Genomic DNA, 27,470 nt, shown 5'->3' with positions numbered 1-27,470 from the left:
CCGGGGAGGGAGGGGAGGGCGGCGAGGGGGGAGGCTTGGGCGGCGTACGCCCGCGCCGCGACCACTGCTGCGTGCGCGCTGACGTCATATGTACGTCTGGCACACCGTTCTAAGGAAACAAATGAGAAATAAGATTCAATATCCAACTAATTTTTTTTTTTGCTATTTTTGCATTAAATTTATTTTTTTATATCAACTGTCTATCCTATTTATTCACATTCTTCAGATAACTTGCGATATGTGTATATAAACTGATAAACAAACGCTTATGACAGATTATGTTATGTATTAGATGATATAGACTATTTCATTCATTCTATAATCAATATCTTAACTTTATTTTAATTGTTTTTAATCACTTAATGCAAGTTGCAATACTAAATGCCTGCCAAAACTAAATGGATATGCCATGCAGATAAGAAAAATATCAGTATATTTATTGTATAAAAAAATAAAATTTCTTTACTTAGATATACCTATTTTTTTTATATAATTACAGTTAAATAGCTAGTATGGTACATTGTTATTATTTGTTTCACAAATTTGAATTGTGAATAAACATCATCATCATCAGCCCATATATGTTCCCACTGCTGGGACACAGGCCTCTATGAGGGTTTAGGGCATAATTCACCATGCTGGCCAAGTGCAGATTGGCAGATGTCACATTTCGTCGAAATTTTGATTCTCAGACATGCCGGTTTCCTTACGATGTTATTCTTCACTGTTTCGAGCAGTGGTAATGTTATCCACATATGCAGATAAATTGAAAAATCAAAATATTTCCTGCGTGCTCTCCTTGTCTAGAACCCCAACTTATCGATATTGAAGTCCGAGGCCCTCACCACTGAGCCACTACTGCTTACAATATAGAGAGCTAGTGAATAAACATTAAGATTAGTAGTAAGCAGTACTAGTGAAATATTCATAATATCTTACTTCTACGGGTTCTGGTTTCTTTTTCCGTCTTCCTCGTTTCTTCCTTGGCTTTAATAGGGAGGCATTGTGTATTTCTTCCTCTGGAATAAAACATCTAATGTAGAATTTTATTCTTGTCTCCTATGTCGTTATAAAAATCATAAACTTCTCAGAAAGTCAATTTCAGTCAAATTAAGTTTGTTATAAGTAAGCTGATTGTGGATTATGTTTGAATTGGTGTAATATTACTACAGGGAAAAGGAAAGACTTACATATGCATCTTCAAATTAATTCATAACGAAGCTAGAGAAACAAGTTAATATAAAAAATAATTACCATTATTATGATATTCTATGGGCTCATTATCTGGTATAAAGGCGTGTACTTTAAGATGGTTCATGAGGTCACATTTGCGCACATATCTTACGCCGCAGAGGTTGCACGCATGTGGCCGATCATTTTGATGCGCAACCATATGGTTCATAAGAGCTGCTTTCTTTCGGAATCGCCGTGAGCAAAAGTCGCAGGGAAATGGTCGCATTGCTGTGTATTCATCCTATAAAAAATTAAATAATGAAGAATAGAAGCTCAACTATACCAATAGGTATTAAATAAAATATCTTTAAGAGAGAAGCTGTGCGAAATTTCAAAACAACCATTTTTTCCTGAATATATATGGGTACATGGTATAGTATACAAGGTCCATGCAACTACCAAAAATATTTATTTTACATTTCATGTCTGTCAATTTATTCCGCCTTATTTCTGGCTTTCTAATGTTACAAGGAATACCTTGAATTTCAATATTCCTATGATTATCATAGTATTAACAATAAAAGTGAAGCTTCAAACAAAAACTACTATAATAATAGTGAACCTTAATTTCCTTAATTATTGAACCTGGAACCCTGTGTGAATTATGAAAAATTAAGCATGAGTATGGTTCATTTCCTCATGTTTATTATTTTTCAAAGCCAAATTGATTAACAGTTTATTTGAATAACAAAGAAAAAAAATTAACAGACATAGGTTGTGAAAAAAAAAATTACCTGATCTGTTGGTAATGGCACATCAAGGTCATTTTCTACTTTCACATTCTGCACTGGTTGCGCGAGATGCTCTAAAGGCACTTCCACTCTGAAACAATTTCAACAGAATTTCGCTAATTAATTCTGCTCTTATTAAGAAATACTAAAAAATGCTAATTTATCAATTTATGAACTGAACAATTATAATACCTAATTAGATAAACTCTCAAGTTGTTTTTGCAACAATTTACAAAAACTAGTAATATATATCTATACCTTTCTTGTTCTCCACTAATCACCCAGTCATCAGTAATAACTTCCTCAGTAACACACTCAACACTAGGATCTGCAGCTAACTCAGCTGATTCGGTGTAATTCACATCTTGGGATAAGAATACAAGATTTTCTGCTGCTATATTGTCTGCATTGGCAATTAATTCTTCTGCCGTCTAAAAAAAAAATTATAATGAGTAAAATTGCATTAAAATTTTTGTCAATAGATTTTTTAGTGAAATTACATTAAATAGAACTAACATTATTATATACATATTGTACCATTAATGTATTTATATATAATTGATACAGTGATGGCTACATGCTTGGTAATTAATAAAATATAAAAATATTATCAACAAACCATATTTGAATAAGGCACACATTGCACATTTTCTAATCCACATATAACTTCTTCAGTCACCTCTATATTTGGCTAAAAAAATTGAATTTTTTATTTAACATGTTAAAATTCGATAGAGTTGTTATAAATACTCAATTAAGATATAAACTCACTTTTATATCAGCCTCCTCCCAACGGAGGTGGAATTGTTCTCCTTCCATTATAATATTGTTTATATTTCAGTCTGATTCATTTTAATTTTATATTTTCTCGCTCCATAATGGGGTATTAGGATTATCATATATTATATTGGTAGAAGTTTAAGTGAATCCAGTCTTAGTAAATAATCAGATGTCATATTAACAATAATTAATGATTAGAATCATTAATTTAAGGATTCTTTTTTCTTTAAATGATATAAGAAATAACTAAAACAGAGAGAACAAAATGTTTGAGGTTATTTTTATTTGTTTACATACTACATGTATCACTTTTTTTTTACCAATTTATATTACCAATTATGAAGTTAATTACATTTATTTGGAGTGATAAATTTTGTAACCGCTGCACGTAAAAATAGATATGAGTAGAACATAAAATCTATCCCTGTCAATGATTTCAATAATAGATTTAGATGTGAGATCAAAACATCAACATAACCTTAGCAAGGCTTTAAATATTTAGACTACATTATAGATTAAATGAAAGAAATTTCTTTTAAAATTATATTTGCTCAATAATCATCAACGCACAGCGATATCATTTGAAATGGCGCAACAAAAATGGTGCCTATAATTGAAAGTGCATAGGTTATAATTGTCAAAGAAAAGGTTAAGACAAGTATACACAAAGTAAAAAATTACATTCACTCGACTTTTTTGATGAAAATATGCAAAATAATTTGGGATTCTCTTTACAATACCTGATTTTTGGTTGCAATATATTCATACATCTATAGTTTTACATGACGCAATCACAAAACTTGATAACCGAGTACCTACGGAACAAAACAAAAAGATAACCAAAAATGAAGTAAGGTTATTTTCCTCGACAAACTCTTGTGTAGAGATTAAAAAACCAGTGTAAAGAATTCACTATTTTCGTAATAAAAGGGCAAATTTATGAAACATTTGGTTATTACAGCAAATGGCTATCTTGAAACTCGTCAACTCGTCTTTACTATTCTCGGGTTTTAGTTACCACAGATTAAAAATATGTATTTAATTTCGCGAATCGGTACGAAAAAAAAGAGGCTTTCGTATAATGATTTATTAATTTTCTAATAATTATTTGTTGCACGTTTTGACAATTTAATTTAAATAATTTCTAATTCAATGCACTTTTAAAATATATAACAATATTGGTTACACTTTTTACAATCTGAAGTCGAAATAAAAGCCGCGACAGTTTTACAAGGAATGTATGTACTAAAATTGACAGATCCTCCATATTGTCTAAAGAAGTATGGAGGGAGCACTCCATATTAGAAGCCCTCCTACTACTAGGCTCTGTGTTTTGAACTCTATAGAAAGACCATAGGCTCTGATAAAAGGATGGATTGCATTGAAACACTTAAAGCAACTAGACGATGCAGATTTCACACACAATTATTACCAATTCGACTATATATGATAAATATTTATCAGAAAACCTTTATAATTTGTATAATTGAGTAATATAACAATCGTCGATACTCTCATGTAACACAAATATACATCCATACTTAACACGAGCAGTAATGGTGTATTTTTAGGCTGTTGCATTGCTTCTATCGCGGGCCTTGAGCTTGGAGACCGAAACGAGAAAAAACACCTAATACCCCCCACTCCGCTTGGCACAGCGGTGATATATAGGTGTATAGTCTATGGTATAATCTATGGATGTCAAGTGTCATTTAACATTTTCAACACGTAAACAAGCAATCTTTGTGTAAATATTGAACGGATATTTAATAATTAAGTTTTGTTTCATTTATTCGTAAAATGGCACAAGAATTAAGAGAATTGTGTCAATTATTATTCCAGGATTCTTCCACAGGTAAACCTGCGTAATTAATTTATTCATAAATTCTATTTATTGAAACTGTACAATACAACATAATTATGTTTGCTTTTAGAAAATACTGAATATTTCTCGGATATAACCGATTATATTAAGAAGATTGGTTCGCAAAATTGGGAACAAATTGCAAAAGAACCTGAGCGTTTAACTGATGAAATGAAACATTTAACTGAACAAACGCAAGATTTGGCTTTTACAAATTACAAAACATTTGTCGAAACGGCTGAGATATCGCGAACAATAATGAAAGATCTTGGTAAATCAAAAGATTCTTTAGCAGTATTTTTAGAAACAACACCAACATTTGTGACAGAATGTGAAAAATTCTCACAAGCTGCTTCAGATATAGTTGAAGACAAAAAGTAAGCCTTAAAACTTCTTTAACATGTGTTCTCTTATGTATGTAAAACATAATGAATAATACTTAAACTAACTTTTTCTAGGCAATACAGTAACATCAGAAATCAAAGTGACAAGTTGCTTGAACTCTTAGAATTGCCATCTTTAATGAGGGAAGCTTTAAATTCTGAGGACTATGAAAGTGCACTTGATATATTCACATTTGTACGGAATTTATCAAAGAGATATTCTAATATACCAATAGTTCAGGTGATACTGAATAATATATTTTATTAACATAAGTTTTCTTACATCTAAATTTTGCAGTTAGTAGGTATTAATAATGGTTCAAAATCCCAGAGATACATAAGCACAGCTGGAAATAGATATTGAAATCAGTTCCTACTAAAATATTATGATAATAACTAGTATTTTATGATTTTCAATGAGAATAGGTGTAATGTTAAATAGTAGATAAATTTGAACGACAGCTGTTCTTGAAGTGTTATTTAAACCCTTTTATAACAATAAAACCCAGTGTTTATGATTATTTAATATCAGTGTATATATATGTATATATATATTTTTTTTTTGTTTTAGAATACTACTAGGGAAATAATGACTTTATGGTATGAAACTTTGTATCATCTTTTTAATCAGTTACATTATGATTTACCACTACCCCAATGTTTGCAAGTAAGTATTTTTTTGCATTTTTAATGTCAATTTTGTAGTTAAAAAAAATTCAATATCTCATGTTCAATAATATACACTATATTAAATTCAGATATTGGGTTACTTGCGGCGGGCCAATATTGTATTTAAATCCACTGAAGAGGATCAAAATTATACAAATGGGAATAAAAATGCCACTTCGGATGGCTTGCACTTACATTTCCTGAAGGCTAGGAATGCGTGGTTTACAAAAGCTCTTGAGGATGCTAAAAGTACAGAATGTATGTTGAATTGTAATAAAATGGTATTATTATTTTATGAAAATATTTAGTCTTGAGAAAAATTATTCATCATGTCACCACTTTCACTATATACTTAGTAAACAATCAACAAAAGTTGTTTATGTGATATTTTAATAAAAAGAAAAAACGAAAGTACCTAACATAAATATAATTGTACAAAATTATGTGTATTATGTATGTAGATTGAATGTTACTTTTTTTAGCCCCAGATAAGTTGTTAAGGAGGATTGTTGAATTGCACAGAATTCATTTGTTCAATGTTCTAACTCAACACAAATCAATATTTTTATCAGACTCCCAAGAGTCTAAAGTGAGAGATGATGAATTGAGTGGAACTAGTGCGTTGTCTTGCTGGTTAAAGCAAAAGGTAAGGAAAAATATGTTGTGCCCGGCGACTTCGCCTCGAACATGCGTAGATTCAAATTCTAATAAAATTCTTCAAAAAAAAAAAAGAAATAATAATAATATAAACATAATATTGGTGTTTATCTAAATATGAAATTCATTAAATTCAACCATTTTTTTCTTATAGGTTGAAGATTTAGCAAATACTTTAAATCAAAACTTATATAAAGAAGATGAGACAAGCTTTGAGTCATTATTAAACCAGTGTATGTATTTGTGCTTGTCATTTGGAAGAGTGGGAGCCGATTTGAGATGTGTGCTTACTCCTTTATTCAGGAATAATGTTTTGATGCAATTTAATGCTAGTATAGAGAAGGCTGATAACAATTTTGAACTGTATATGAAAACATACAAAGTTGCTAGTATAAAAAATGTACCAAGACCAATAAATGAGAACCTGGCATCTGGCCCTCCAGAAATTTTACTAGATTATTATCCTTTAGCGGAATATTGTAATGGCTTGTTAAATGTTCTTAATTCTATGAGAGTAACTGCCCCTCTGAATCTAGTAAAAGATGTTTATAATGGTTTTCGTAGATCCTTTGATAAAGCTGTTCAGGTTTTAATTTCATTCTATCATAGAGAACAACAAGCTTTTACGGATATTGAGAGGCAAAATTACAGTTCGTTTTGTGTTTGCTTCACTGAAGATTTAGTGCCATATATATCAAAATGTTTGTCAGTTTCCTTCCCTCCATCCCAAATAGCAGAAACACTAGGTGTTACTCTTACTGTTCTTCAAGAAAGTAAGATCCTGTACATAGATCAAGCTAAATTATGTCAACCTTTAAATAATATCACTGGCCTTTCTATCTAATTTGTGACAAGTATATGTATAATATTAGGTACTGTAATATATTTATTATTTGGATTAGGAAATAAAAATGTTATCAACAAAAAAATTGTTTTATTATTCTTACGAAATAAAATTGTATCTTAAATAAAGTTTAAGGCACAGCCTTTTATATATATATTTTCCAGTAATTGTCTTACAGTGGTATCTCGGAATGAAATGAATATTTTTGATTTTTTTATGTAAATCTGATTTTCTTAATTCTAGATTTTCCTTCTTCATTTCTTGAAACTTCGTAATAATGTGTGACTTTATCAATATTTCCTAGAGATTCGATGAACTCCCTGTCGTGGGTGATGATGATAAACATAAAGTTCTTCTGGGTCATTCTCTCTTGAACTATTTCTCCAAGAGCTGAACACAAACTTTGAATGTTCTCTTGGTCTAAATTCGTTGTCGGCTCGTCCAGCGCGAGGATACCGAATCTGAAATATTGTTTACAAATTGTTATATATATACTTACCGCCTCCTTGGCAGTGTGGTTAACGTGTGATCATAAAACCGAGAGGTCCTGGGTTCGATTCCCGGTGGGGACTCACAGAAAAAAGTCTCGGTCTGGCAAGACACAGAAGATGCCAGGACACCTGCTTGTTCACAAAGAAAATCGATCAGTGATAGTTGAAAAATTCAGAAGGTCATTACAATTTCAACAAAAAGTTGTATGTGTTCACATAAAAAGTAAACTTTGAAGGGTTGGAGAATATTTTTTACAGTTTTTGAAGAGGTCATGGCTATGTTGTTTTTTATTATTGATTATTTTCCTTCAGCTCGCTATTCATACAATAAGTCAATTTAAATAAAGGTTGAAACTAACTTGGAACTAAATGTTTCGGCTAAAGCCAGGCGTATGATGAGACAGGCTAGCACCTTCTGTCCTGCACTGCAGCGTCCACGCATGTCTATTTCCACACCATTTTTACATTGGACCACCCTTAAAAGTAGATTATATAATAATTATAATAATTTTCCCTTTCTTTAGTTGCTAAGAATATTTAACATTTCATTATTAGACATATAATAAAATAAAATTGGGTAGTAAAATTGCTCAGGTATAAGAAAAAAAAAAATTACAAAAAAAAAACTTTACAATACAAACCTATAATCGTACTTCCGACGATCCGAGTCGGCATTCATAGTACCCTCTGTTTTAATTTCTATGTAGTCAATGTCATTTCCCCGGTATATTTTTCTCCACATTTCACTGTAACAGGAAAATTTAAAACATATTATCTAGCTATTTGGCTGTAATTATTTTCTGTCTGTGTGAGAGAATTTCAGCGATCCATATGACCCAGGGTGATAACTGATAGATGAAAAAAAAATTAGCCACCCATCAAATTTTTGACTGGCGAACCGTTGCGTAACCTCGGTTTTTTTTTTGTTGTTGTTATAGCAGTAACAGAAATACGTCATCTTTGGAACAACTCTTTTTCAGTTCTTAACTTGTACGGTTCATGACGACCGACATTGAGGTCTCAGTGACCATGTCCCTATTTACCCGTCGGTTACGGAGGATTTAAAAAGGCTCGTTCCTGCTATCGCTCACCGTATGATAAGGTTGATGTTCTCCATCTTGTCGCGGTGGAACTGCAGCAGGCAGCGGTCGAGCGCGGCGAGCAGGTCGCGCGCGTCGCGGTCCACGGCGCGCGTCACGTGCAGCGAGCACGCGCGCTCGCGGTGCCGCGCCTCCACGCCCGCGCTCGCGCTGCGCTTCAGCTCCGACCGGTACTGCTTCAGGCTCTCCTGTTGTACGCAATACATACGCATAACAAAACAATAATTTGACGGTAATGTCGAGACGCAAGTACGTTCGTACAATAAGAAAAATTTCATATCACTGCTAAAAAGAAAATAAGCCAATTCAGCATAAGCTGATATATAATACATACTAATGTACCTGTATTATAGGTTTTAAATTACAAGAACTTTTAAGGCATTATAATTTGTTAAATTTAATTGATATTGATTTTTTTCTGATAAATGGCCTGGAATAGAGCACAAGATGACAAAGCTTTTTTATCCTAATTTAATAACTAAGTAAACTTTCTTAATGCCAAGATATATAACTGGTTGCGCATGCGCCAATTTATATTTATAAATGATGTATAGCTAAAGTACACAAGTAATCACCTTTTGTGATCGTATATATAAAAAAATATAACTTTTTTAATATAGTAAGTAGTAGTTGTAATAGTAGTACGTAAGTGGTTAATTATGTATACCGTACCGCATTTGTCAAAAAAAAAAAGTTATTTCTATAATTGCCGTATTTACCTTCATCTCGCCCAACATTCCCTCAGTCTGTGCTTTCTCTCTAAATATCTTAGTCTGTTTGGAAATCAGTTCTTCCTTCTGAGACAACATCTCTGTATTAACTCCGCTCAGTTTCTCGTTGATATCTGCCAAATCTTTCTCGCAAGTCTCGATTTCAGTTTGGGCTTTACGTAATTTTAAGTTGTCGTCCAAGTTTCGTTTGTATATCTGCAAAAAACGAAATTGAAAATCCTATCTTAAAAAATAGTTATATAACTTATACGAGCTAAAGAAACCGAGTAGATTTGGCAAATTATTCAGTAGTTGAAAGATAGAAATAGTGCAGGACAAGAGTTCTGAAGGCAGAAACTTCATAAATGACTAATGCCTGAAGGAAATAAATTAGTACGTAAGACTTAAGTTACATTTATTTTGAACTTCAAAATTACTGATTCCATAATATTATTATGATAACATATATATCGATCATACCTCTTGCTTAGCTAGCTCATCCCTCAAGCTATCTATCTTCTTTGTGAGAACATCCCGGTCGGCCATAATCTGTTTCTGTTTTTCCATCAATTTCTCATTGGCTTCTTTAATTTTATCCATTTCCTTCTGGATGTTTCTTTCCTTGTGTTGGCGGATCTCTAAGTCTATGATCTTTACTTTATCAAAGGCATTTACGACTTTCATAATGTAATTATTTTTTATATCTATTTCGTTCCTGTAAGATTTATTAACATTAAAACAATATAAATAATTCGCATACAATATCATTGAAATAATAAATAATTCTTATTTAAAATACTCAAATTCATACAAATAGTAATCAAACAAATGTTAAGTAAATAATAAAAAGAATAATTCTATTTCACAAAGAAGGTCACCGTCGTCATTGAGAAAGAAAATTTTGTAGTCTATAATTTAAAATGGAACCTATCAAACACGTAAAGAACCATAACAATCGATGAAAAACTCGAGTAACATAACAATGAAATATACATTCCTGCGTTTTTGAGACAGTCGCTTAAAAATATAAATAAAACCCCAACCTATTCTTTTTAACAACCTCGCTTTTAGCATTTTGTTTCTCTTTCAGATCGGCTTCGAGAGGCGCGATACCATCTTGAAGTTCTTTTAACTCAACTAAATATTTCTCTTTGTTTGCTTCCATTTGCTTTAGGTTCTCTTGCAGGTTGACTAGATCTTGAACCTAAATGTAAGAATAATTATAATATATCTAACAATTAAAAACAATTTTACTTTTATCGTAAACCATAATAAGCAAAATATACATTTTAAAGCATATGATGTTGTGAAGCAATTTTATACAATATTTAAGTATTGTATAAAATTGCTTCACTAGTAGAAGCTAAGACAACTCGACTTTAATAAAAATAAATTTTTTAAAACATGTCACTAACATTGCCTTGTTATTTAGTTTATTTTCTCATATTTATAAAAGGCAAAAACCTTAATCAAAAAATGAGTATTGAAGCTTAAACAGAAAAATACCTTCTTCTGAATATTAACGACTTCCTCCTTCAGTTTAATCTTCTTCTCAGTTGCGTTATGTAGTTTCTTATTGTGTGCGTTGAGCGCAGTTTGCGCGCTCTTCACTTGCGACCGCAACGCGGAGAGACGTTGCCGCACCGAGCTCTGCTGCGTTGTCGCTTTGTCCAGCGTCATGTCTGTTATGATGTCCGTGCATTGCGCTTTAATTGTTTCTAGCTGTTAATGAAAATATTTTTTAAGAGGCAGAAAAAAAAGTATGTTGTGATAAAGATGTTTTTCACCTATTATGTTCGACGACAATCTACGTTTCTCTTTTTCGAGCTGGAGTGATAGAGTATTTATTATAATTCCGTATAAATTATACTAAGTAATTACATGTTCAAATTTCTTTCATTCGCTTAAGAACCTTAATTCATAAGAACTTGGGGTTCTTATGAATTAAGGTTCTTAAGCGATATGTTATGCATATAAATGCATGTACCTCTATAAAATGAATTCACATTCATTGTGAATATTACCATTTATTTAAACAAGGGTATGAAAAAGACAAATTCTCACATCTTTATTGGCCGTTTTCAAATCATTAGTGAAGCGGTCGAGCAGCGGCATGTCGCCGGCGAGCGAGCGCGCCGTCTGCAAGCGCTTCTCGGGCTCTATCATGGTCATCGAGAGCTCGTCTGTTTCCTCTGTAGCACTTGATAATTCCTGAAATCCGTTGTTTGTTTACACTTCAAACCACACCATTTAACATCTTATATAAGGTACATAAAATTGAGAAGAAACAAAAAAAAAAGGCGACGTGATACCACTAATCAAAGGCCTCTTCCAGGGTACTCGGAAGGCTTAAACGCCTCAAGATGGAAAGGTAGTGAGTTATATCATAAAAAAAAACGTACTGTTCTCCAATTAATATAATTGTTCATCAGAGTTTATAATAATGGAACAATGTGCTTTTAGTATCATCTCATTCTGCATATGCATATTAAACATATTTTTTAGATATAAAATTTGGCTTGAAAATTTAAATCAACTCAAATCACACTAATATAATAAATGTGAAAGTTTGTTTGTTTAGATATTTGTCTGTCAATCACGCTGAAAATACTGAACGGATTTTGATGAAATTTGTTATACAGACAGGGTATGAGCTGACTTGGGTGATAGGATACTTTTTATCTTGATTAAATGCTCCGTTGGGATAAAATAGGAATCTTAATATCCGGGCGGAGCTAGGACGAGCGTCTAGTATAATATATAAAATCAGATATACAACTTAAGACTTGAAAATTTAAATATATTATTTAAGAAATATAGCTTACAGTGTCAATATCACTGAGACGTTTTTCCAACTGTGGAATCTCCTTCTCTTTAAGGCTGATGATTCTCTCATTGAGCGACTTCATACTGAGCAAATCATCTTTCTTTGCTGAGGACTTCTGTAATTCCTCTGTTACTTTCTCAAGCTTGGCCGGCACATTCATGACTTGTGTTGTTAATTGTGTTATGAGATCTGATACCTAAAAATAGATGATCTCATTTATATAAACTCAATATTATAACTATATAATATATTCATTGTAAAAGTTATTTCTTAATACTTCTTTTTTTAAATGTATTAACATAACAAACCTCTGTGTCTGTTTCAAAACCTCGGTTGCACAGTGGACAGCAATTGTTGTCTTTTAGTTGATTTTTATACTTAGCTATTATAAACATTGATGATTGTAGAACATTTTGCTCATCCTGAAATAATCGTATTTTTAAATTGATACTAGATTAATAGATTTTGAACTTATGACTATACTTGGTTTGAATGTTTTTTGATAAGTTTAAAAATATATACAAATGTACCTAAAATTTATACAAAACAATTATCTTTACTAATGAGTTACGCCAACGGAACCCTAATGTAACGCTGAGTCGACGGTTCGCACGGGAACGTATATTACTGTATCTAGCGAATTCCTTAGGCGCGACGTAATTTTAAGTTTTCATATTAAATAGGTTTAGTATTATATTCATTACTTTTTAGCACTTGCATTGTGCAAGACATATTGTAATCATTATAATTAAAGTATCTTTATAAGTAAAATTCGACTTTTTTGGGGCCTCCAGCTGTGTGAAACATAATTAATGCTATAAAACCGAAGTGTTTGTTTGTTTGAAGGCACTAATCTCAGGAACTACTGGTCCGGAGATTAGAAAAATCTTTTAGTGTTAGATAGCCCATCAATTAATTGTGTAAAAATTGCGGCCTTATTTTCACTTCCGATTTTTTTTTTATTGCAACAATTAAAATACCTGAAGTTTTTCAACAGTTGACGTTATTTTAGCTAGTGTAGCGTCGTATGTCTGTGTACCACAAGCTTTATACATTTGGTCCTCTGCTTTAGTGAGTTCCGCTTTACGTTCGTTGAGTTGGTCGCGGGCGTGCTTTCGATCAGCTTCTAGACGAGTTATCTAAAATAGAGATAAATTTTTACACCAATTAACGTGAGACTTTCGGTCTAAGCAGAAATGGAACTTACGGGGATATTTTAATTTTTCTTGATATATACCTCTAAATTCAGTTCTTTGTTTACATGCTCATAAATATAAAACTATATTTTACTATGTATAACTTAAAAATGGATCGAGAATTGTACTTTATGTATATAATGCATGTTAGTTTCAGTTTATTAAAATAGACACATGATACATACTTCCATTTGCTTCTCTTTGATCTTCTGTTTTGCTGAATCCACTTCAGATCTGAGTTCACATTCCAATTTGTTCACAGATACAGCAAAATTACTTTGAATGTCTCCTACTAGTTCAGTCAAAGCCACTCTGAAATAAATTTATAATATAAGTAAAGGCCTATGTTCAGTAAGATTGACACGGAAATATCTGATAACAATATATGTTATGACACAAGGAAACCATTACGCTTTATCCTGGAAAAACCTGGTGGAATTTTCAAATATGTTCTGAAATTTTTAAATATAATAATATCCATCTCTATTTACATACTTATGTTTGTTCTTTAAAACTGTCAATTGCTTCTCCTTTTGCTTAACCAATTCCTCAATCATATCCTTTTCTTTAATTTTTGCTGTTTGTTTTTGTAGCTTTGTTACCTGAAAACAATTTTGATTATAAAATTATAATTACTAGAATAATTATAATTATGTAAGTAATACTTACTTGTTGCTATATTTAAAATATACAAAAATAGCCGTTATTAAACTTTTGTATCTATATTAATATTACAAAAAGGAATTATTTGTATGTAAGTATGCTTGTAATGTTTAATGCAAAAACTCGTGGACCATTTTTTCACCAATAGAAAGCTGCAACTGCACTGTGACATGTACCACGGGCAAACAGCTTGTAATTGGATGTAAGAATAAAATTATTTGTACCTTTTCATTTAACACTTCGAGCTCTTGTTCATTTGTTTCAATTAGTTTTTCATTTTCATTTATTTCCTTTTGACTTTCTTCAGTATTGAGTTCATTTTTGATCCGTTCAAAATCCCTTTAAAATTATTATAATAAATGATGGCAAATTTTCATAAAATTAAGTAGCATTTTAAAAGTTTATGTGAATTTGATATGTTATAATTTTTATTGGAAAAAAATACATTCTCATAGAAAAATGGATTACATACACTTACAAATGTTTCAAAACATTGAAAACAACTATATTATCATCTGGCATGTTTGGTTAAATTGCTTGTAATATGTAACTTAATGTAATATGTAACTTAGTATAGTTAATAAATTGTCATCCAGGATACAAAATATGGTATATGTTTATATTGACCAATCTTTATTACTAGTAGAAAAAGTAAAGACCAAACTTACTCTTCAGCAGTCTTCAATTTTGTCTCGACAGTTTCTAGTCTTTGCTTTGATTTATTCACATCTGTTATTTGTTTCTCTATTTTTGCTATATCCTTCTTATTTGTTTGAATATCACCCTCTTTGTTTGATATTTTTTCTTTTTGTCGCGACTGCATAAACATAGAACTATTAAGCTTGTTTATACATGTTCTTGTCATTTTAAGAATTAGTTATAACATTTTAAAACTATTATGTAAAAACACACCTCCAAATCAATTTAAATTGAGATGAAAAAATATATTCATTTATTTATTTATAATGTTTTATTGCACAAACTTAGATAAAAACAGCAAGAATACAATAAACAGAAAAAAAGGCATTGTTTGTACAAGAGAAATATATTTATTTATTCTTTATTGCACACACTTACGAAACATAAAAAAAAATATACATACACAAATAAAAAAAAAATATATATATATATATATATATATATATATATATATACACAAAAAGTGAAACAAGAAAAATAAAGCAAAGACAAACAATGACTGGTGACGTCAGCAAGGAATACAAAAAGATAGAGAACACACATACACACACTACAGTAGGGAAAAGTAGTGATCTTTTACATTTTAAAAGAATTCAGCGTTTTAGCGCGTCGAATACTCTCAGGTAGAGCATTCCATAGTTGAATAGCTCAGACAGTAAAAGAGTTATTGAAATATACCAATTGTAAGTAATTAACACATAATAACATTTCACAATTTCAGTAATTAGCTATGATAATTCAGATTTTATGTATAGGCCCACACATATTTATATCATATTTTTCCATTACTACTCAAGATTTTAAACTCTATATTCTGGAGGCAATATAATTACCAAAGCATCTCTACACTGGTCCACATGATGCTGGAACTTCTTTTCCTCATCATCAGCCACCCCCTTCTGCTCCTTCAGATTGTCTTGTAGCTCCTTAATCTTTTGAGTAATGGTATTCATGCCTTTATCTGCATCTTCATCTGTCTCCACTTTCTCAATTTCTAGATCTGTTCACAGGTAATTAATAATTCTAAATGATTGTTGGTTTTATTACATTTACATATACTTTTCTTTTATTAATATTAATTGTATAGTTGTAAATATAAAATTAAAATTTTCTAGTTTTGTGTATGATAAGCATTGTATCATATCATAAATCTTTTCAAATAAAATGCTGGAGTTTGAAAGTATAACCATTGTTTATTATATTAAAACAAAAAAATGTATATACCTTAATTTAAAAATCTTATTCACACTTACCAGCAAGTTTACCAGTCTCCACAATTAAAGAATTTCTTTTATCAATTTTCTCTTGATTTTGGCTTTCCAACATAATCAGTTTGTTAAATTTAACTTCATTTGCTGTTTTCTCATTAGCTATTTTCTCCTCTTCTTTATTAAATGAAGAATTCTTTTTGTAGGATTCATCTAGTTCTTTCTGTTTAGTTTTAGCTGTTGCTGCATAGTTCGCTAAATATAATAAAATATCTTTGTTATTAGTATCAGTAATATGTCCAATATTTGAATTGTTCACATGTTTTTATATAGTGTAAGATGTTTTGGATAAATTTGAGCAAATTAGAATAATTAAACTAGTACAACACCTACTGATATTTTCTTGTAATTCAGCTGTTGTTCCTTCAAAAACATTTTGTATGCTTTTCTTCAGTTCTTGCTCTTGGGTCTGGCAATGTTCTAGTCTGAAAACATATGTACATCTGTTAATAGCAATCTTAAAAATCATCTCTCGTAAATACACACAAATGTACATTTGTTAATAGCAATCTTATGGAAATATTATTTATTTTTATTAAAATACTTGATAAATATTATTGGAACATTTTGTTTACGATGTATAATTGTGTATGCTGTTTGAAAGTATAAACTGCAAAAGAAAAAACAAAAGCAGTAAAACATTTGTTATATTTAGTTATAAAGTATGCATTATTTTTAAGAAGCTTTTGTTAAACAATCAATTCTGTATTCTTATACAGTATCTTTTAGTATTTATAATATTTATGAAAAGTTAAAATTTATAAAAGTTTTTAAAGTGGCATTATTATCTATACCTAGTCTTAATCTTCTCCTTTTTTGACTCAAAAGAAACCAAATTCTTCTGTAATACAACAATGGCATTAATTTTTTCAGTAATAGGATTCAGCTCATGGGTCAATTCACTCAATTTCAACTCAGCTTCAGAGATTCTCGACTCAGTGTTGACAACATCTAACTTCTTTTTATCTAATTCTTGCTTCTTGTCTGTTAAGTGAGCGACCTCTTGCTCTAAAAAAATGATGATTATTCTAAACATAATTTTTCAACATATTTAACATCAAATAATTTTTTGCATCATACTTCCACACATAATTTTAAATAAATATGATTAAAATATTATATGATTACATAATTAATGTGCTTACCAAGCAACTTGAGAGTTGTAGCATATTCCTTTCTTATTTTTCTCAGCTTATCTATACAATCACTGTACTTATCAGCATCAAAAATCTCATCAAACCTCTCTTTCACTTTTTTGCCTTCATCTAAAGGCCAGCTTGAATCTTCCTGATGGCAAAATATGACGGAGTTCAATATTGCTTTTGACACACCTAAAAATGTATACAAATAATAAAAAATTAATAGTAAAATAAATACATAACATTATAATAAATTGAATATGCTCTATATTTACTTTTTATTTGAGTATAGGAATCTTACTATCCTATCCTACTAATATTATAAATGCGAAAGTTTGTAAGAATGTGTGTATGTTTGTTGCTCTTTATTTAGTTAAATATATAGCTTGCAAATTTGTCTTATAGCAATTAATAAATAAATAAAAAAATTAGACATCTCTTTATAAGACTGAATAAGTAAGTAATCATTGTTAACTTACCTAGTTCTTCATGCATAACAATGTCCAAGTCAGCACATCTTGAAGATATATCTTTTGCCTTTCCATTTTCATCTATGACTGAAAGGAAAGAATCCAAAGTCTGGAACTTGGTTTTCTTCTTTTGTAATGCTGTTACTCTCATTGATCTTGATACCTCCAGTTGCTTATCTTTAGCATTGACTATCTTAAAAAAAAACTAATTTTAAGTATTTCACATTATGTATATCACCCTTATTTTATAGTTTCAAAGTTGATATTCATCATACATTTTCAGTACATTAGATACACAGCTTGTCCTAATATTACATTATCAGCACTTGGTGGCTTAAAGGCAAATTGCTAGTAATAAAGAAACTTACGATCTTGGGCCATTCTCATTATAACCGAAAAATTATTTTTTATTATTTTTGTAACTTTCAATAAATTAAAAAATTGTAACAATTTTTGAACAGTTTTTTTTTATCTTTTTAACCTATACGCGCTAATAGTAGTTTAGGGTTTTAAAAATTATTTATATACTATCAATATTTATATCATCATACCTTTAATTTTACTTGACCCATTACTTCAGTCGACCTGTTGACTTTAGCATCATGTACAAAGCATTCATTTCGGCTACCCGGAGGCATTTGACCTGTTACTGCATATCGTAAACATTCAATAATTGTAGTTTTACCGCACCCATTTTGACCGAGTATTAGTGTCAAAGGTTTTTCAAAGGAAATCCTTTGCTCATCACATTCTTCAGGACCAAAACTGCGGATACCTCGTACTGCCAAAGATTTTATTCCCGCCATTGTAATATTTAAGTTTTTATTTGCTGCTGAGTTCAGTTCATTCCTAAGAAAACATATGTTATTGATATTATTATGCTACCCTCTAAATTAAAGTCTATAATGTTAAAGAAAATATTAAATCAGAAGTATTCGAACTAACCGATATTTTAACAAATTAAAATATCAAATCGAACGAACTGCAACACAACAAAAGGTTATTTTCCCGGCGTCGTTGTCTTTGATTTGATGCTGAATTGTTGACAGTTGTTTATTGATAAACGATCGACCATAGTCCAAAATATACTACGATCAACGATGTGACGAGTTGATATCTACCTACCTAATAGTTCTGAATGTTTAACACGAATATTATTGAAAATAACGCTAATGCTTCTTCCATACATTGATTAATGCATATGAACCCGTATTAACATACTACTTTTTGCATCTGTGTCTGATGTAGTATAAAAAATCGTACAAAAACAGATAGTGATAAAAGATACAGAATATTGTTATATTATTGGATTAACTATTAAGCTTCAATGCGGAAATGAAAATTTTCTTCATCCGGTATCACCAAAACACATGATATGTTCCTCTTTGTAGTACTGTGGTGTCAAGAGACTTTTTAGTTTTTTAGTCTGTTTGAAGCTATAATTTTTTTAGTCTGTGTTCAGATGAAGTAAAAAATCAGTTCCAAAAAACAAATATTGTCATGGTGTTTCTCGATTATTTATTTTATAAATTTTATATTTTTTCTTTGTGTAGGCTACATATTACATTATAAATCTACTATTGGTACTTTAATCTTTTATTAATTTGATGTGAAGTTGTTTGATAGTTGTGTGAAGAAAGCTTAAATGAGTAAGTATTGATCACTTAAAATTTTGTTTATTTTGATGAGCCAGCTTTTCATCATAAGATATTAGATCACAAATAGAATGCGATAAATAGAGTAATAGCGGGTAGGTTAAACTAATAAATAGATTTGAAGTTTTCCATATGCTCGTATAATTTTGTTTTTCTTCATCCATTGTACTGTTGAATTGAGTAGGTATCAAGTGTACATAAAGCTTGGATGCTTGGCCTTGTTATATTATGAATCACCAAGTTTTATGATATTATTCTATAAGACTGTGCTATAAACTTAATTTATTATTGTATTATTCATGAAATTCCATTATTAATATGAGGATTTCACAGCATAAATAAGTAGTATAGTTTACAATGATTTAAATTGCTTTCAATCGAAATTATTGTGTCATTTTTCTATCCTCATGCGTCAATTACTAGTGCATAGGAAAAAAAATTAAATATACTAAATTACATTTCTACACTTAATACCACTAACTAAAAGTATAGAAATGTATATGAGGTTTTTATTTAGATGCATATTTAGATGAAGTGTTACAGTTTGTTTTATGTTAGATACTATAATAGCCTATATCATTCAATATTCTGCAACAAGTGTGTTACATTGTTTGGGAACCATTGCTTAACACTATTAATAGATATTAGTGTAGAATCAGTCCAAATCATTAATATAATATAATTATTTAATTCTGTACTAGCTAGTATTGCTCTAAGCTATCAGAGTAGAAATCACAATAATCTCTTGCCACAAGAATCATTTGTATTTCCAACAACTTCAAAAAAAGGAGGTTATCAATTTAATTGTTTTTTTTTTGTTGATTAGTTTTTTGATTCCTTTTTTTTTAAACTGATGCCTTTTATGCAGTTCCATTTAATTTGGTATTGTTCAGATAACTTAAAGACAAATTAGTTTTTTTGTTAAATATCTTATGTAACTAGATGTTGGCCTCAGATTTTATTAAAATCATAGTGTCTATCTGCATGCAAAATTTTAGCCCAATCAGACCAGTATTTTTGCCTGTGCGTATCAACGCATCAACAGATCGGTCAGTCAGTTACCTTTGTGTTTTATGTACATCGGACAAGCTGCTTGCCTTGGGCTAGGTATCCGATGAGTATTTTAGGGGGTTCATCGCGGACAAACAATATGACACATCATTTTTATATATATTAAGATGTAGTGTAATGTCATTATTGAAGTTGATTAAAAATTTTCACCCTAAGCTTGAGAAACTTGATTTATGCTTTTTTTATCAAAGCTCTTTTCTTTTGAAGGTGATAACAGGATGGCATCAACAACAATGATAGAAACAGTAACCATCACAAGACCATTGAAGGTAAGCTTATATTACTGTAATAAAATCTTAAGTTTCAAATGTGAAAATAATGTGCAATCTGAAGTGATTTTGAATTTATGGACAAACTCATTTTTCACGCATGCAACAAAAACAAGCTATCTTTTGCTGCATCACATACAGTATTTTGATGAAATGAAACTATATAAAACAAAAATAGCTTTTTATTACTCCTTTATCTCATAATAGCCGGAAGAATTTCGTTTCAAATGTTGATAATTGATGTCGTAAAAACTTCTATTCGATATCGCTTCTTTTCAATGACAATAATGAGGCCTCAGGAATAATTTTTCTGCTACTATTTATATAATTTTGTTTCACTTGTTGTACAAAAATATCCAAAGTAAGCTTTTTATTATTTTAAAAAACACACAAAAAATATATACGAAAATGATACAAATAATCTCAGAAAAATTGAAAAGGAATTGTCTAATTTTCACATATTATGATGATTCGCATGATTATTTGACACTCTGCCAGCATTTCTTAAAAAGTTCTTCCGAAAAAACGTTCAAACAGCAATTCTATAATTTGATATTAGTAAGTTTTGAAAACGCGTCCCTAATATACAATTTTCTTCACACGGTATGTTTATTCATACAAATCTGTTAATTAAACCAAGGCTAGGCTTTAGGGAAAGTTAGGCCAACTTTGACATATTCACTATGATTTATCATATCAGAGAGAAACGGTTGGAAGGGACAAGCTCATTTTAGTCCTATGAATATTATATAAGATCCATTAAAATGTTGTATTTGTACAAACTTTGTGAAATAGTATTATTATAGTTGATTGAGTTATAGGTCTAAAATAAAACTTCTATATCAATGGTACTTACATAAATATAACTCATTTTCTTTAAAGCACTAATTATTCTTTGTAATAATAAATTAAATTTAAATACCCTCCTTGTTGTGTATCTTTCATCCAATTATAAAAGGGTACCTCGTACACGTGAGCGTATATTATCTAGGAAAACTTAAAAGTGCTTGAAGCCTAGTATTGGATTAGTGAACGACTTACGTTTTGTTAGTGAACTAGTGTGGCGGAATGCAAACGCACGGGGGTTTGACGCCTAGTAATCTGTGGCAACCGGGAGAATTTACACGACGTATGATGGGAGAGCGGCCCTCTCCGGTCCCACCGACGAGGGAATTGTGGCCTCCTGTACAGCAGCCTCTCAGCATAAGCACTTTACACATAGCCTACCTGAAAGATGACGATTTGTCACCGAGAAGGGCGTCCACGCTACCGCCGCAACCTTACACTCCAACAACAATTCCCATAGAACATGAGTACAGACCTGGAGTATGCACCGTTGGAACTAACACGGAACCACCACCATCCTTATTGTTAAAACTAAAAAATCTACTGAAACGAGACAACCATGAACCGAATGTGTTTCCACCACCGGTACAGTTTACCCCGGTTAATAGAGATAGCTCATCTGAATACGAAGACTCGCCATTAGAACGTGCGTTTAATGGCATCAAAAAAGCAATATCGGGTGCTAAATATCGTATAGCACCGCGTTCCGATACAGCGGAAAGCCCCAAAATAGTATATGATATGTCAAAACCTGGTGATAGAATGGTTACAACTTTCGGAGCTAGTGAATCTAGGAAGTGGTTCAAATTTCCTTCGCGGGCATCTTACACTCGACGTCTCCGAGCTGCAGCCGATTGTTGCCATAGGACACCACAGCGCCCGCCCAGACGTAACGTGCAGCCTAAGAGCTTGCAGATCACACAGGTGTGACCGTTATGAAGATTTTTTTTTGAGAAATCTTAATGTAGTATTTAATAGAACAGTTTTTGTTTATTCATAGTAAATCTCTGTGATGGCGTGCTAGAGTGCTGTTCGTTTATTGTAGAACGATCGAAGTTCAAGTAACATTTTGGCTAATAAACGTGTTTCTGTAATCTGTGTTTTGTTGGCGCGCGGGAGGGTGGTGTTGCGAGGTGGTGCAGGGCGGGCGGCCAGTCTCGCGTTAGGCGCTGCGCCGCCCGGTTCCGCCGCCCAACTACTGAGATCCGCCCTCCGAGTGTCTTTACAATTTTACACATCCCTGTTTATTCCTTACACCTACCCTTTTCAAAACCTTGCTAGTATTTTTGTTGAATAATTTATTTTCGTATCAGTGCTTTTATTTCCGGAGACTGCAAAGGTGCTTTTTGTATAAATCTAAAAGTCGGCGCGGGTCAATGCGCAAAACTCTTAAGCCACATATTTGTGAGATATATGTTTAAAATTGCTATTGTTATGTTTTATAGGCCTGAAATTATTATGTTTGATTTGAAAGAATCGTCTTAAAGCTCTTTTGATATTTGTTATTTATTGCGCTAGTTTGAATGGATATAGGGTTATCTAGTCTACAATTGTTAAATTTCTAAATTGAATATGTTTGTCTTCCATAATATCGAATTGTAACAAAAGAACAAAATATTTCACTATAAATGGAATCTTTTATTTGTTTACGTGTGAAAGGCACCACACAACGGTGATTAATAATAAAGCAATACTTTCACTTTCGTTTGTGTCAGATATATCTGAATCGTCCCAATATAGTTATCGTAAATACAGAGTGGGTCATGTTTCTTCCAACTTGTTATTGGAAAGTTGTATCTCAAAGAAACAATGCGTCATGGAATCAATGTTAGAAAAGACGCTGTCTTTGGCTAGAGGTGTACTATTAATTCATTGCTATTTTACATCCCTAATGAAGAATGCAGATGTTTACAGAAATCTTTTCTACTTTTCGAATCGATCCATTCATTCAAATTATTATCAAGATATTAATTTACTGCCGAGATAGAAAATCACCTTAATTAATAACATATGTATCTATAAAATTTTCTCTTCAATATGACTTAGCGATTAGGTATTCCGATGCTCTTTACGTAAATTGTGCACGTATGCATAATTATTCAACAAAAACTCAATAAATCAACTTAGCACAATATCATAAAATTGTTTATTCAAATGTTAAAAATGTTATATGAAAATATACTTCTTTCCCTATTGATTTTTGTTATCGAATATGGGTAGATTATAGAACTTGTTGTATAAAGCGTCCTACAAAGAGCCAACAAACAATAAATTGTTGGGCTTTTAATCTTAATTGTCAAATTTATTTTGGAATGTGAAACACGTTAACGTTTGGAACTAAGTAATGGGAAAATAGCAACAGTTAGAATATTATGAACTTATTTTAAATATCTTTAGTGCCTTTATTTCCTTTTATTATATTTCTCTGCACATTATACAGTAGTTAACGACACTTTCCTGTTTTCATTTACTTTGTTTACAATATGAAAATTTATTTTTATCCATTCGATATTCCACTAAGGAGTGACGAATAAAGTAATTATTATATTATACATGAAAATGAGTGTGGTTATGGCCTCAGTTTATTAAATAAAAATAAAGCAATTTTGATGTTGCAGTATTGGGGTAACTTATTCATCTTTCATTCCAAATGTTTAGAATTATTAATATCCTGTGTTATTGTGGAAATTGGAATATAGAGCGCAAGATTTATTAAAAATATATTCACGTGTAAGGGAAAAAGAAAAGGTTCCTTTGAAGCTTTTCCGTTTTACACTCGAGTTCACCCTTTAATAAACATTTTCAAACGTACCCTGGAAAAGCACCGAACAAAACGAAATATATATATTCCAAAAATCAAATACATATTAATGATTATATTTATTGTTAATAGGTATATGAGATCTAGCATTATGAAAATTTATTAAGTATGTCTTGTCTGAAAATATGTAAAATATATATGCGTACTTATTATTATTAGCGCATTTTTGTATTTTTTTTTCATGAATTTTTAATGGATGGATCGAATGGCATAGATGAACCATTGAAAACTGGCACTTTGAAAAAAGGCAGTTTGGGAAAATGTCAGCTTTGGAGTGCAAACACAAACTTTAATATCAAAAAACTTGTGCTATACAATGCGTTTCGAAACTTTTCAAGTTGAATTGCTTTCAGTATGAAACCTTAGCTTGCCAGGACCTGAGATTTACTTCTAGTAGCCGTAACTGTAGAAAGATACTAAGATGGCACGAGTAGGAAACTGGAATTGTTAGATGTGTTTCTGAGTTGGTTGCACGTTTCCCTTGCGTTTTATAAGAACAAATGAGTGAATATTAGGATCCGAATATTACGTTTTCAAGTCTTAACTCTAAATAAGGTATCAAATGTTTTGTAATTATATCTATTTACGCTGCACCTTGCACTTTTGAAATATCTGTCCATTCTGTTCTACTGTTCTCAATAATTTTAATAAAATATAAACATTTTCCTTCTTTATACAAATAAATTGAGATCCACCTTTAAGGGCTTTAATAAAAAAAACTCATTTAACAACAACATGTTTAAACATGGATAATAATCATGAAGACATGCGTATTATACGTGATAATGCATTTTATCTTAGTTACATATTTTAGTGTGCATTTCTACATTTTTGATAAGATATTGTCTCTATCTTCGTACGTAGGATTAAATTGATATTGTATTTAAATTTGTAAAATTTCGTTTCAATGACATCATCACTATTTTTCTCAAAGTTTTGTAGCTTATGTTTGATTCATTAATATATGTAAGTAGCGTTCTGCCCGCACTTCTCCTGTGGTAAGTTTTTTCTCTCCATAAGAACTTTCCTTCCGAACCAAAAAAAAATTAGCACAAATGCTCCAGCCGACCTCGAATCTTACGCTTAGCAACACATTCGGCGATTCATTCAGATAGATGTACAACCAAAAATATTGTGTATTTCCTTATATACTTTTAGTAATTTACGACTAACATAAAGCTGAGACGGTTACCTCATTACGATTTAGTATTCTTATACGGCTCCTATAACCTCATTTGGTTACTTCCCCTTTATTTAAAGTAGGTAGGTACGCATTTGTTCAGTCGCTTGCTGACCTAATTTGAGAAGTCATGCGAATAAAACGGTTCTTGTTGATATCACTACCCTAGTTTATTGACAGTATTTGCACTGACTGTAGAAATTTTGATTTTATTCCGAGTTTCAGTAAGTTCAGTCGCGCATACAAGCAAAATAAACTTTGAAATTGGGTCACCTCTTTTATAATGAATGCTCAAGTTTCTATTGGTGTCATATTTTAATATTAAAAAAAAAATGCTATTACGAATGAAAAACAACTGTTGCTTTGGATTTTCTCCAATCATTATTTTCTATTACTCATTATTTATGGAACATATTTTCAGATCAGAATACTCTTCAAATACAAGTCAAGCCCAAACCAAACATTTTTGGATACTTTTATATTCCATCCATTTTTTAGCGTCCTAATAGAAATTTTTTGTGCTCAAGGATTGTTTTCTTGTCAACGGACTTCAAAAATAGGAGGAGGTTAACAATTAAACTGTATTATGTGTTTGTTACCTCATAACTTTTTACTGGGTGAACCGATTGTTATGATTCTTTTTTTATTTGAAAGCCTACCATGTAGTCCCATTTAAAGTTGTTATAGTTCTAACAATTTGATGGCAGTTTAGTTTTTTTGTTAAAAATAATTATTTTTAACCCAGTTGGTTTGTTTTGATCTTTTTTAGGAAATTAAAACTAAAGTGCAAAATTGTATGCGTAAATTGTAGCATTACACATGTAAATTACCTTTGTTTAGCTGTCGTTACAGTCGAGGTCTGTGGTTGTAATTCGATCAGCGTGACATTAGTGCAGCGTTTAACTAGACAAACGACTTCATATCGCATGTAAGGTTTCCATTGTTTACATTTTTTTTTTTTTAATTAGTCTTTTTATGTAGGAATCACTCGTCTTGTTCAGAATCCTCGACCATATATTCTACCTACGATCACGCACAGTTAAAGTAGCGCAATATTTAAAAGGAAGTGAACAATATAAATAGGCATTTCTGTGTAAGGAAAGGAATGCATTAACGTGTGTATGCGCGGTGCGTGTGTGCGTGTTTAGAGCGTGCGCGCATGCAGGGGCGCGCGGGAGCTGGCCCCGGTGGGCTCCGCTCGCAGCCGCGCGCCCTGCCGCCCGTCCTGCCGCCGCCACCGCAGTTCGCATCGGAGCAAGACGAAATGCCTGCTAATCAGATTGCACAGGTGATTGTTCTACAGCTACCGATTTTCCTTTGTTATTAAAAACTAGACGAAATATATTTATTTCAATAAATGTAACTAGCATAACGAAGGCACAACACAATATAAATAAGAAAATCGAATCGAAAATATTCTACTATGTACTTTTGTTTACGTTTTATTTGAATTTTGAACAGTTAATACATATACTAATACAAACGGAGGAAATTCAACGGACCCTATATACTTGAAATTCGATATATAAAAACAGTTGTTCTCGAGTTATAAATAGTGTAACTGACGTGACTTTATTTTATTTGTATAGATATTAAAAAATGAGTAAGTCGAAGTGAACAGCACTTTACTCCCTTGGTTGCCTCTTGCACCGGAGGCTTAATTTCCTCTTGGTACCCATGCTATTTCCGTAATATTGCAAATCCATATGCGTCTATTATTTTTCCTTCTATCTGCCATCAATCAACTCTTCACAGTCATGCAAATTATGTGAATAATTATATGTATATAATAATATGATTTCTTTGAAAACAAACACGATTCACATCTAAATTTTAATTTTTAGTTTTATAGCATTGAAATGCTTTATAAATGAGAAATTTTGAAAGAATAGAAAAAATTTGAT

General features: G+C 31.3%; 4 protein-coding genes across 5 annotated transcripts in view; 2 read left to right on the top strand and 2 right to left on the bottom strand.

Moving 5' to 3' along the window:
- Positions 1 to 3,764, bottom strand: part of LOC119830826 (zinc finger protein 628-like) — a 9,263-nt gene extending 5,499 nt beyond the window's left edge. Inside the window, exons 1-8 of the mRNA XM_038353978.1 lie at positions 3,485 to 3,764; positions 2,736 to 2,990; positions 2,584 to 2,655; positions 2,223 to 2,395; positions 1,968 to 2,055; positions 1,255 to 1,474; positions 940 to 1,019; positions 1 to 109 (exon numbers count right to left, since the gene is read on the bottom strand). The exon at positions 1 to 109 is cut by the window's left edge and continues 74 nt beyond it. Of these exons, the coding sequence (XP_038209906.1) occupies positions 1 to 109; positions 940 to 1,019; positions 1,255 to 1,474; positions 1,968 to 2,055; positions 2,223 to 2,395; positions 2,584 to 2,655; positions 2,736 to 2,783 (790 nt within the window). The 5' untranslated portion in view covers positions 2,784 to 2,990; positions 3,485 to 3,764. The remainder of the gene's footprint in view (positions 110 to 939; positions 1,020 to 1,254; positions 1,475 to 1,967; positions 2,056 to 2,222; positions 2,396 to 2,583; positions 2,656 to 2,735; positions 2,991 to 3,484) is intronic.
- Positions 3,765 to 4,440: 676 nt separating this feature from the next.
- LOC119830640 (conserved oligomeric Golgi complex subunit 8) lies at positions 4,441 to 7,233 on the top strand. Its single transcript, XM_038353698.1, has 7 exons — positions 4,441 to 4,599; positions 4,679 to 4,985; positions 5,067 to 5,232; positions 5,563 to 5,658; positions 5,750 to 5,918; positions 6,143 to 6,306; positions 6,472 to 7,233. The coding sequence occupies exons 1-7, from the start codon at positions 4,545 to 4,547 to the stop codon at positions 7,159 to 7,161; spliced, it is 1,647 nt and encodes a 548-aa protein (XP_038209626.1). The 5' UTR covers positions 4,441 to 4,544; the 3' UTR covers positions 7,162 to 7,233.
- Position 7,234: 1 nt separating this feature from the next.
- On the bottom strand, positions 7,235 to 18,779 carry LOC119830639 (DNA repair protein RAD50). The gene is made up of 24 exons (XM_038353697.1): positions 18,670 to 18,779; positions 18,276 to 18,573; positions 17,734 to 17,917; positions 17,261 to 17,446; positions 16,910 to 17,123; positions 16,449 to 16,540; positions 16,101 to 16,310; positions 15,681 to 15,847; positions 14,817 to 14,965; positions 14,373 to 14,487; positions 13,981 to 14,087; positions 13,671 to 13,797; positions 13,270 to 13,428; positions 12,598 to 12,711; positions 12,288 to 12,485; positions 11,527 to 11,673; positions 10,969 to 11,184; positions 10,506 to 10,666; positions 9,943 to 10,177; positions 9,472 to 9,678; positions 8,744 to 8,940; positions 8,294 to 8,398; positions 8,012 to 8,128; positions 7,235 to 7,622 (listed from the first exon to the last, which is right to left on the bottom strand). Exons 2-24 carry the CDS (start codon positions 18,528 to 18,530, stop codon positions 7,376 to 7,378), a joined length of 3,909 nt encoding a protein of 1,302 aa, XP_038209625.1. The 5' UTR covers positions 18,531 to 18,573; positions 18,670 to 18,779; the 3' UTR covers positions 7,235 to 7,375.
- A 403-nt stretch (positions 18,780 to 19,182) lies between these two features.
- LOC119830682 (transmembrane protein 47) overlaps positions 19,183 to 27,470 on the top strand; it is a 22,637-nt gene continuing 14,349 nt past the window's right edge. Inside the window, exons 1-2 of one of the 2 annotated variants that reach the window (XM_038353774.1) lie at positions 19,183 to 19,373; positions 20,658 to 20,719. In XM_038353774.1, the coding sequence (XP_038209702.1) occupies positions 19,370 to 19,373; positions 20,658 to 20,719 (66 nt within the window). In that variant the 5' untranslated portion in view covers positions 19,183 to 19,369. Of the gene's footprint in view, positions 19,374 to 20,657; positions 20,720 to 21,764; positions 22,490 to 27,470 lie in introns of those variants that run through there. The other variant, XM_038353771.1, reaches the window with a different exon arrangement.

This window comes from Zerene cesonia, chromosome 12 (genome assembly GCF_012273895.1).
Source record: "Zerene cesonia ecotype Mississippi chromosome 12, Zerene_cesonia_1.1, whole genome shotgun sequence".
NCBI lineage: Eukaryota > Metazoa > Arthropoda > Insecta > Lepidoptera > Pieridae > Zerene > Zerene cesonia.
The sequence above is the reverse complement of the archived record's forward strand: the minus strand, read 5'-3'. Positions and strand labels throughout refer to the sequence as shown.